This window comes from Triticum aestivum, chromosome 6A, assembly GCF_018294505.1.
Source record: "Triticum aestivum cultivar Chinese Spring chromosome 6A, IWGSC CS RefSeq v2.1, whole genome shotgun sequence".
NCBI lineage: Eukaryota > Viridiplantae > Streptophyta > Magnoliopsida > Poales > Poaceae > Triticum > Triticum aestivum.
Window position 1 is genome coordinate 47,028,733 of NC_057809.1, and position 11,544 is coordinate 47,040,276.

Genomic DNA, 11,544 nt, shown 5'->3' on the forward strand with positions numbered 1-11,544 from the left:
CAGATCGACACATCAAGCGTTGCGAGGCGGAGGAAGCAGAGAACTTCCTTTGTGCTGGGAAGCCGCCGCGCGCGCTGCTAGCGAGGGGCTGCCAGAATACTGGCCCCCTATGGAGGGATTGTTAGTTTTCAATTTTATGTATTGTACGTAGTAATTAAGTATATCATCACCTATATGTGATAAATTATATTTATATCTATATGTGATGAACTACTGAACAATTATTATATATTATGAATTTCATATTTCTGTTAGTTTTCGTACTAATTTCTATCTAGTTGTTCACCATCCACATATACACAATAGAAAACACACACACTGAAACATAACAATATATAAGAACGAAAAATAGAGTACACACATTGAAGCAAAGCAATAAATGGAGCAATATTATGATTGTTGGGAATACATAGCGATCAACGTCGAAACGACTCAACAAAATAAAACGCGTCCACGACCACCACCCCTGCCTACGGTAGCTTCTGTTTCTGCCTGAACTCATGCAGGCATTCCTCCAAGCGATTGACATGCTCGCAGTACATCTGGAGCACGATCTCGAGATCCAAATTGGCTATTTCATCGGAGATGACCAACTCAAGGATGTGATGGCCATGTTTCTCTACTGCGCCTTATGTGGACACCTGGGCCAAGGAGGTGCTCGAGGCTAGCTACCAGCACACTAGCATCGAGCGGGCCGCGGACAAGGCGAACAATGCAACCCATGCCAACGGCGTGGCCGGGCATCCCGTGCAAGAACGGCACGGACGACCTCTGATGCTAGTACGGCGCACACGGCCTCTACCCAGTCCTGGCAAGAAATGGGGCTATTGATGGGCCGTGTACCCAGCTGTAGTGCCCGTGCCCCGTCGACAGTAGGCAAGCGCCGATGAAATCGCTCTTGTGCGGCGCACCGCGCCTCTCGCTCAGTGTTGTTTTATCCGTCCCGCTGTGCGGTGAGCCGCAGCCTGTCGGCGCTGACATGCCTATCTTGCTTATCTTGCTTTGCGGTGCACCGCCGATCATGTTGTGCATCGAGTTGAAACCTCTCGGCACTGACTTGCTTATCTTGATCCACAGCGCTGATGCACCATCCACCAACGGTATGCTCAACCCTGGCGATGACACGCGGCATGATGTCGTCCATCGCATTGCCGGGGACACCCTTTGCTCGACGGGCCGTGGCGCCATCTCGGTTTCCTCGTCGAGGAGGTTGATGGCGGAGGTGGCGCTTCGGTGGGTTGGCATGCTTGGAAAAGGTAGTTAGAGGGGCTATAGGCTGCGCTTGTGCATCGGTGTGTCGCGCACTGCCTAGGCTTATGTGCAATCATTGGGTGGCGGCGGGGAAGCAATGGGGAAATGGTGGAAAACGGTGGCGTATTCATAATATGCCATCGAGTAATGGAAACTTGGCATAGAATGAAGCGCGAGCTAGCATGACGTGTGCACGCACATTGCTTGCCCACGAATGTGATCCATATACTCAGGTGGCCAACAGATCACACTATTTACACTAAAGAATATTTTTCTTTACACAAAGAGCATAGATGTTGTGTAGACTCAGCAAATCACATCACACACGAACTAAACTAGGGAACCCGTAGATGATCATTTCATCAATCGCTGACAATTATATACCAGCAAGCATTTTCCAACAACACACATGACTTATTAATATGAATCGTTCGTGTTATTATTGGTCTTCCCACATATCTCTGATTACTGACCTGTTTACCGGATATCACACACATCTTGTTAAGATGAACCATTTGTGATCTTATGGCTCATCGCAAACAGTTCATCCGAGTGAACTATATGCCGTATATCACACATATTTTGATATGGCTGACCATTTTTGCTGTGTTTGCTAATTGCAAGCAGTTCATCAAGTGAAACGTATGCTGTATATTGCACACACCTTGATCTGACTGGTCATTTCTATTATTCTGGCTCATCATAAACAGTTCATATGGATAAACTGTGTGTCACGTATCGCACACACAACTCTAATCTGAATTGTGCTTGATGACTTCACCATCACACACAGTTCGTCTTATTGGTGATGGTTTTATTACGATACCATTTGCGATTCATGCATTGTACACAGTTTCGTTGAAGGGTCTCTGATTCATGTGTCGCTTTGGCAGCATCCTGTGGTAGTGCACTCATCACTGCACAAATCCACCACCTATGGATCCTTCACCTATTGTAATAGAATACATCATAAAGAAGCAGGTCTGCTCGTTGTCCGCCCTATTCTATAATAAAACCGAAAGAGATGACTCCGACCAACAAAAGAGTCTTACCTAGCTTATTGCAGTGGGCAAAACTGCAACCGTGACTAAACATATTTGGCTTATTAACTATGTTATTTAACTTTATCAGTAGACTATATTTGATGACAATGTATTTTATTCTTAACGTATTTCACCTTCTTTATTCTACGTTATTACCACTAGTTTTATTCCTAATTTGCTCCCATTTATTGAGAACGGTTCTCTATTTGGATCAGCTAATGTTGTCGTCGCAGCATATATGCTGCCATGGCAGCGTTTTTTATTCTAGCCTTGGGTAGCAATCAGTGGCGAGTGCAAATAAGCGCTCGCTGCACATACTTTACACAGCAATGGCGATCATTACAACTTGCCCGCCATTGACACGGCTGCCTCCCAGTACTACGAGATTGATTACACTAGCGGGCAATTTACAGCGCCCGCCATTACTGCCCCTTAGTAGTGCTGGGAGGCGAGTGGCGGGCGGCGCAAGAAGGCTCGCCCGCCACTGCTAGACATTCCTGCAGTAGTGATAGCTTGGTTACCCAAGCGCCCAATCTCTTTCTAAACTAGAGGTTTTCTTTCATCATGTAATAAAGCCCCACATACTGCATGTATCACCTGTCAATTAGGCCGCCAATCCCGCCTCCCTTTTCTTTCCCCGTTTAGCACATCTTTTGAACCACTTGATTTAATTCACTTTGACTTGTGTGGACCTCTCTGAATGTAAGCTTTTCTGATTTTCAATACTATCTTATTATTCTCGATGAGTACACTCATTTTTCTTGGTCATTTTTTTACACCAAAAATACGACACGTCCACCACCCTACTATATTTCTTCTCTTTTGTTCACACACAAATGCAATATTACTATGTGAAGCATGCAATGTGACAATGGTGCTGAGTTTATCAACTCTTCACTTCATACATTTTTCTCTACCAACGGTGTCGCTTTATTGCTTCTCTTGCCCCCACACCTCACCCAAAAATGGCAAAGTAGAACTTATGATCCATACCACCAATGGTGTCATTCAAACATTACTTCTACACGAACCTCCCTCCGCTCTTTTGGGTAGAGGCCCTCCACACCGCCACCCGCCTCTTAACATTGTCCTTCTCACAAATATCAGCTTCGTTCCACTCCATGCATTTTCATTGGCTACCTTCTCGAATTCAAGAGCTATAGGAGTTTTGACTCTCGCGACGGGTGATTGTGTGTCAGCACGTTATCTTTGATGAATAAACATTTTCCTATACCTCACCCACATCGTGGCCCACACACCTTACCATTGCACCGGACCAGCTAACTCCTACCCCACCTACCATGATACTCCCAAATCCCACCACCGTCCCAATACGTACGGGGCCCGCCCAATTCCCTAGCTAAATCTGCACCAATCATCTCCCGCCCAGTATCAGCCCAGTTGTCGACTCCGTCCACGTGTTGCTCCATCTGTGGCTAGACCGCCTAGGAGACCAGCCTGCGCTCAATCTGCACGCCTGCCTCCCCTGTTCTAGATCTGTCGGGATATTCCTCCATTTCCATGCCCAATCGCATGCCTCCAGATTGTCCTCCGTTTACATTCTTGACCACAATGATCCGCTGGCCACAGCCCCACCCCGTCATTCTTGATTTCCGCCCTGGCCTCTACTCCTTCACCACATTTGCCTCGCCATGCAATTCCAGTAGAGCCATCCAGGAACACCAACAAGATGTCCATGCGTGCCAAAGAAGGATATTTTATGCCATGTAGATTAATCATTGCCGCTAACTCATCATCACCCACATCTCCTATCCCTTCTACCTACCCGTCGGCTCTCAAAGATATCGTGATAAGCAATGATAGTTGACTTGGTCTTTGGCTCCTAGGCCTGCAGGTGTAAATGCCTTCACTAGGAAGTGAATTTTTTTGCCACAAATTCAACAAGGATGGATCCTTGGCGCGGTACACAACAAGATGGGTCGTTCACATGTTTACACAACAAGAGGGGGGGGGGGGATTATGATGAGAAATTGAGTTTGGTGGTCAAGCCTACAACCATGCGAGTGGTTTTAAGCATCGCCATGTCTAATTCTTCGCCCATCCATCAACAGGATGTTAAAAATGCCTTCCTCCATGGTGACTTACCTGAGACAGTCTACGGTGCTAAACCTTCTGGCTTCATTGAGAGCAAGGTACGTGGCTACATATGCGGATGAAAAACCGATCTCATTGGGGACTCTTTGGTTCATAGGAATAGGAAAATTATGAAAAATGTCAAATCATACAGAATTTTTTTGTCATTTGGTTCGCACGATAGGATTTAAAGTTACAAAAAAAACAAATCATATAGAAAAAAGATGTCATTTGGTTCATAGGATATGATTTTTCTCAATTATATCCGAGCTAATGATCTTCCTTCCTTTGAAACGTGAAGAGCAGGAACCAATTCTATATAAGAATAAGAATCCATTCCTACATATGAAAAGGCTCTAAAGAAAATTTTCCTAGAGAAAATTTGACCCTTATAAGCACCTTTAAGAGACTAAGCCGGTATAAAATCTTGAGATTTTACGAAGTCATCATACGCACCTCGCAGTCGATGGGGACATTTACTCCTATTGAACGGACATCACTGAAAGCCTCAAATAAATCCATAAAAATGTAAGCATCAATGTCAAGTTTAAAACTTAAATCCCGATAGGCTAAAAATACCACTGTCCATTCAACCATCCATTCACGGATTGGTTCACATGATGTATTAAAATGAGGCGTGAAGTTTAAGGGAAGGGAATGTTTACGGGAAGTGTCACCTTTCCACGGAAAGGGACCTGTTGGAGATGCTTTAACGCATTTGGTGCCTTTACGTGTCGATGCATAGGAAGCGCCGTTCTGAATCTCCGGGAAGTTGCCACTAGCAGAATCCCAACACGTTTCTTGTTGAAGCCGCGCACGCACAATGGCTAAGGAGGATCAAGCGTGTGCGTGTGAGACAAGTGATGCCGCCTTGGCTAATCTTATCTGGATCATGTCCCGACGAGCAGAGAAGTGCAGTACTCCACCCCGGTCCAGATCCCGCCTCCTTAGGGAAAGGCGTACGATGGAAACAATGTGCGGCACACTGTTGTTCGTTTGCTGCTAGCTACCTACTTGAAGTTATGTATAACAAGCGATGTCTGTTGCGTTGGGGTGCTACACGATAAAAAATAGGTGATATGGGCACTTTGGCGGCATCAATTCAATCATCTCTTCTCATCATGAGTACTCTGTTTTATAATATGGTGCGTATAGATTTTTTGAGAAGTAAAACTTTATAAAGTTTAATTAAGTATTTTTTAGAAAATTTTCTGTCTATTCATTTTCAATGATGACAGTAAATGAATATTAGAAGTAATAAGAATTATATCGAGATCCGTAGACCACCTAGCGATGACTACAATCACTGAAGCACCTCGAAGCCACGCCGTCGTCATCGCCCCCCTCCCCCCCTTCCCCCGGCCGGAGCCGGACAAAACTTGTTACAGTAGACAGTCGAAAAGTCATCGTGCTAAGGCACTATAGGACCAGCAGATCAGAACAACAACGCCGCCGATGAAGAGTAGCGTAGATCGGAAGGATCCAACCTGAAAAAACACAAACTTAGACAAACTATGAACAGATCCGAGCACCACCAAGAACAGATCAGCCGAAGACACACCCCCACACGTCTACCGATGATGCTAGACACACAACCAGGACAGGGGCTAGGCGGGGAGAATCTTATTTCATCTTTATAGAGCCGCCGTTGTCTCGTCTTCCTGAACAGGATACAAATCCTAACAAAACTCAAAGGAATATCTAAAAAAACAGAACCCTCCCGTCGGCAAGGGTCGGGATCCACCACGGCGCCGTGGCCTAAGGCCACCGAACTTTATAAAATTGGATCAAGTTTATAGGGATAACTATTTATATCTACAATATCAAATATATAAAGTATGAAAGTTCATCTATAATGAATTTAATGAGATAAATTTAGCATTCTAAATGTAAATGTTTTTTCTTCACAAATTTGATCAAAGTTTATGATGCTTTACTTTTCAAAAAATCTATAAGCACCACATTATGGAACATTAGTATAACAATTGGATCGACTATGTAGGTGTGGCGTGGGGGCCACCACCCACCGGTCTAGAAGATTGGTTAGATCTGATGGGCTTTCGCAGTCGTACTTATAAACAACATATTCAGTTGATATAAGTGGCAGGCTCTATCACTCTATCCTCTTCCCCCCTCTGCCGGCCGCCTCCCCTGCTGCTCTCCGACCCCGATCTGCAGCTCTGCTCCTCCTGGAAACTTTCCAGGCCTTAAAAGGTAAACGGCGGCGCTGCATCCCTTCCTTCCTGCATGCTGATCGCTTTCTTCTCCGCGTGTTCTGTCTCCTTTGTTGGCTATGGTATGAAGATATGATCCAGCGGGTTTTCCTCGCCTTATCCATCCCCCATGTTCTTTCTCAAGTGGATCATCTCAGCCACATCCACATCTGGTCAAACTGGTTCGGCGAGCTGCGTCTATGAGAGCCGGGGTTTATACTTATAATAGTACTAGTTTTTTTCCTTGGTTTATCTTCTATTACAAAATACATCAAATTGTATTAAATCAAGACACTTATTTTGGGACGGAGGGTTAGTACTACTAGGAATCACTTTCAATCAGTTCCATTACAAGCTAGTCTTGTTACAGCTGCCGGGAACATGAGCATAAACTTGCTTCAAATGATTAGTATCTGTACTCCAGAGTGACCGATTTTCTTTGGAAGTAGGAGAAGGTTTTATCCAACTCTCTAGAGTAACTGCAGCAGAGCTTTTTCCACTGCAATTATGGGAGTGTTAATGCCTTTTCAGGAAACATATTATGAGAGTGTTAACATTTTCTTGTGCGTGTCGATTTAATTTTTGTTTCGCTGTTGCATGTGTTTAATATCTGAAATTGACTTCCGTTACTCGTCGATGTTTGAAGATTACTCAGTAGCCATGTAACTGGAAACAAGGCACTCATGTTGCTGCCAGAGGGTTACTGAACACATCACTTTCTTCGTCTTTGGATATGTGTTAACAGGCTCATCACTGAAAGAGGACTTCATGTACATGGCCTTTAAGACTCTGCAAGCTCCACCCAGTTTAGCAAGGCTAGACAGTTCCAGTTTCAGTCCCTCCAACTCTAAGTCTTATTGTTATCAGCCAAAACCTCACTCAAGACCGCAAGCAAGAATTGCCACGAAGAATCGCCTTCAGAGTTCACCAGTCCTGAAATGCAGAGCCAATCCACGTGACCGCGTCGACGAGGTTGTCCAGTCCCATCATGATCATCAGAGTACTGAGATCCCCATACTCCTGCACCCATCGGTTGTTTTCCCCAGCCAGACGCTGCAGCTGCAGACGGTTGAGTTCAGATACCGCATCATGATGCAGACACTACTACTCCAGGAAGGCCACAGCTTTGGTATCATCTACTCCAGCAGGAAAGATAATAGGATGGCTGATGTTGGATGCATGGTCCGTATCGTTCAGTGTGATAAGCTCGTCAATGACCGGTTCTTCCTGACGTGCGTCGGCGGTGATCGGTTCCGTGTCCTGGAGGTCGTCAGAACAAAGCCCTATGTCATCGCAAGAGTCCAGGTACTAAAAGACAGAGACTCGCCTGATTCAAGTAACCTGGGGTGCCTGATGCAGCAGGTGGAAGGGCACTTGAAGGACGTGACAATGCTTTCAGACAAGCTCAGCTGGAAACTAATGGGAGACCAGGCTAGGCAGGTCAGCAGGATGCATTCTCCGGAGTCTTTCTCCTTAGTTGTCGCTCGGTTGTTTGTCGAAGATCGTTCAGAGCAGCAATGGTTGCTCGGGTTAGATGATACAGCACAGCGGTTGGTGAGAGAAGAAAGGTATCTTCAACAGAGGAGCAAGTACCTGGCAGCTGTAGCGGCGATTAGGGACGCATTTGGGCAACTGTCCTGCAATAAGAAGCAGTAGCAGACCTGGTGCATTGCAGCTGCCATTCTGGTAATAGGAGTATGTTCGTGCTAGTGTGCTACATTGTAGTTTAATACTTACTTTGCTTCTGTTGTAATGTGTATGTATATATTGTATATCCTTGAATGTTTGTCTTTGTGGTGAAACTTCACAAATTTCTATATGTACTCAGTTAATCACTCATGTATAAATACACCATTTCTGGTTTTTCAGAGATTATCAATAGTATATATACACCACCTGATCGAGAACGCATCAAACAAAACATCTGCACGCTTTTGTGTTCCTCTCTTTTTTTTGACGGACAATGGCAGGTGCTCTGCCTTTTCATTTAGTAGGGGAAAAAACTGTACAGCTAGGCTGGAAAAACAGCCGGAGGGAGAGAAAGAAAAAGGGCTAGGTCACTGTGAAGCAGCCTGGCCCAGAAAGAAAACACCTGAAACTCCCAAGCCCCAATGAAGAGGCTGATCTCATCTCTAATCATCACATGAACCCCAGGCACTGTTACCATCTTGTGTTGGAAAACACGCCTATTTTGTTCGTTCCATATATTCCAAGCAATATATGCCGCCACCGTAGGCGCATGGAGGTTGTCGCGCTTGATCTTGCATCTTGTTGTAGCCATCCACCAGGACTGAATGGAAGTGGCAGAGAGGGCAGCAGCAGTGGTCTCAAATTGCAAAGACGCAAAGGATTGCCATATTTCCTTGGCAAAAGGACAGCCGAGCAAGAGGTGATGTGCAGACTCCGGAAGCTGATCACAGGTGCTGCAACTATCATTGTGAGGCCCTCCTTGATTGGCAAGGCGGTCAGCAGTCCACAACCTGTTTTCGAGCAAGGTCCAAATGAAGAATCTGGTCTTAGGCTCAGCTTTAAGTTTCCATACCAATCCAAGCTGCGGCATTGCAATTCTAGTGATGAACTGAATGTTGTACGCCAACTTAGCGCTGTAGCATCCATTCGAGGTGCAAATCCAAGTGATTTCATCCTCCCGATCATTGAGGAGGACCTGCTGCATGGCCGTTCAAAGGTTCAGCAGGGAGTCAAGCGTCTCAACATTGGTTATCCTGTTCAACCCAACCATCCAATGGTTATCTTGAAGATCATCTCGGACAGATAGTTGTTTCCTATGAGACAACTTGTACAGTTCAGGCACAAGATCCATGGGAGCCATCTGTCAGTCCAGAACCGTGCTTTTCTTCCATTTTCCAAGCTGGATGCTACTGCAGGCGGCAAAAAGCTGACGATCAGGAGGATCACATGGGGTTGCAGTGCCTTAAAAGGCCTGTCAATGTTGCCCCACTCGTACCAAGGCCAATGCAGACGAAGGGCCCTGCTGTAAGTTGCAAGCTCTTTCATGCCAAGGCCCCCAACAGATATGGGGGCACAAATACGCTTCCAGTTCAGCAGGCATTTCCCACCATAGGTCTTATCATTGTTAAACATTGTTGTCACGTTACTATGTTGGTCACTGATGATAACGAAATGCATACCTTCCGCAGGGAGTTAGGCTTAGAGTAGAGAGATAGGATTCTTCTCAAATCAACTGTTGTAATCTTTATCTCTCTGTAATCTCTTCCTTCTCTCCCAAGTTGTACTCCGGCGACAACCTTCTGTAATGCAATAATCTGGGTTTAGACCCTGCCCTTATAAACACGCAGGCGCTGCCTCGAACAAGGCACAACGCTTCATAGAAAGCTTACATGGTATACAAAGCCTCCTCTTCCCATCTCATCTAGCCACCACGCCTTCCGCCTCCTCTCTTGCCATGTCGTCCTCCTCCGGTGCTTCCCCTGCCGGCCTAAGTGTCAGGTCACCAAGAAGCTTACTCGCACCAACTACGTGATGTCGTATACCCAGGTGACGCCGCAACCGAGAGATGCTGGGATCTTCGGCTATGTCGGTGGATCCATGCCGGAGCCTGCCAAGGTCCTTGTCACCACGTACAAGGACAGGTAAGAACACACCGCCCCCACTACCAGAATTTACCAAATTGCCAACGACCCCCGTCGGCATAGATGGATGTATCCCGACGGCACAGGTCAGGCCGTCGGCATAGAAAAGCCGTCGGCATACAACCACCTACGTTGACGGGGGCCATCGGCACAGCGTCGCCATCCCAATCAATATGCCTTTGGCGGCCGTCGGCATATATATGGGCCCGGCTACCCGGGCGGTGACATCGTTTGACGGCGTGAAGCCTACGGCGACGTGGTCTAACGGTGGCCGTCGGCATATCTATACAGACGTCGTCGATCCACGTGATCTGCCACGCCAACTATCTGAAACGCTCCCCGGTCAGTGGGTGGCATATCTAGCTCTGGCCCATGGACGGTGCCACATCATCAATTCGCGCCATACGCCACGTCATCGATCCGTGTCTCTACTGTTTCGTGGCTGTAGCTATGCCAACCGCATAATCGTAGGCATAGATTTCTAATATTTTTTAATATTTTACTAGCAAAAGGGCCCGTGCGTTGCAACCGGAGAATTTTTTTTCATAATCTTCAAATGGCGATAACAACATTTTGTTCACATCTCATTGCATGATTTTGAAAATTTGTTCACAAATGCAAGAAAATGTTTCTTTTTAAAATTTATTCGCAAATTGAAGCAATGTTTACATTTTCGAAAAAATATCGTGGTTGTCAATAAACTTGGTAATTCAAAGAATTATTCTGAATTTCAAGAAACATTTTTAAGAAAGCATACTATAATATTTCGATCCACACCGGCAGTTAATTCTTGAAAATTCACGCGGGTATGTAGTCACAAAGACTCAGAAGCATTACTGTTTAACTACATAGCTTCGATCATTTGTGAACATTCTTACAAATTTGGAAACATTTTTAAAAATCGTGAACATTCTTTACTATTTACATTTTTTTAAATATGAACATTTTTTATAATACAAACGGTTTTTAAGCATTTTGTTTTGAATGGGCGAACAATTCTAAAATAGACGAACATTTGTTAGAAATTGGTGGATTTTATTTTGAAATTCACGATAGGGGCCATAGTCGATTCTTTCCCATAAGGGCCATGCATCACGTCCACGACCCATGTTTTGCATGTATGTTAATATCCTTCCATTCCACAATCCTCCAATCTATCCTTTCTTTAATACACCGTCACATCAGCCCACAAATCTTGCCCATGCAGGGTGCACATCCATGATCGATTTTTGCATGTACGTGAATATCTTTCCATTGCACAAATCCTCTATCCATCATTCCTTTAGTACACCCTCCAAGACAGCCCATGATTCCTTTAATCAGCGGACCTGA

At 45.3% G+C, this 11,544-nt stretch overlaps 1 protein-coding gene across 2 annotated transcripts; it reads left to right on the top strand.

Moving 5' to 3' along the window:
• Window positions 1-6,388: 6,388 nt before the first annotated feature.
• LOC123130219 (uncharacterized) lies at window positions 6,389-8,474 on the top strand. Of its 2 annotated transcripts, none has more exons than XM_044550171.1 (2): window positions 6,389-6,602; window positions 7,248-8,474. In XM_044550171.1, the coding sequence occupies exon 2, from the start codon at window positions 7,370-7,372 to the stop codon at window positions 8,255-8,257; it is 888 nt and encodes a 295-aa protein (XP_044406106.1). In that variant the 5' UTR covers window positions 6,389-6,602; window positions 7,248-7,369; the 3' UTR covers window positions 8,258-8,474. The 2 variants fall into 2 exon arrangements, with proteins under 2 accessions (XP_044406106.1, XP_044406105.1); XM_044550170.1 differs by having other exon boundaries at window positions 6,390-6,602; window positions 7,347-8,474.
• The last annotated feature ends 3,070 nt before the right edge of the window (window positions 8,475-11,544 follow it).

Excerpts from the sequence above, each read along its gene's own strand:
- LOC123130219 (XM_044550171.1), top strand. The coding sequence starts at position 7,370 with ATGTACATGGCCTTTAAGACTCTGCAAGCTCCACCCAGTTTAGCAAGG.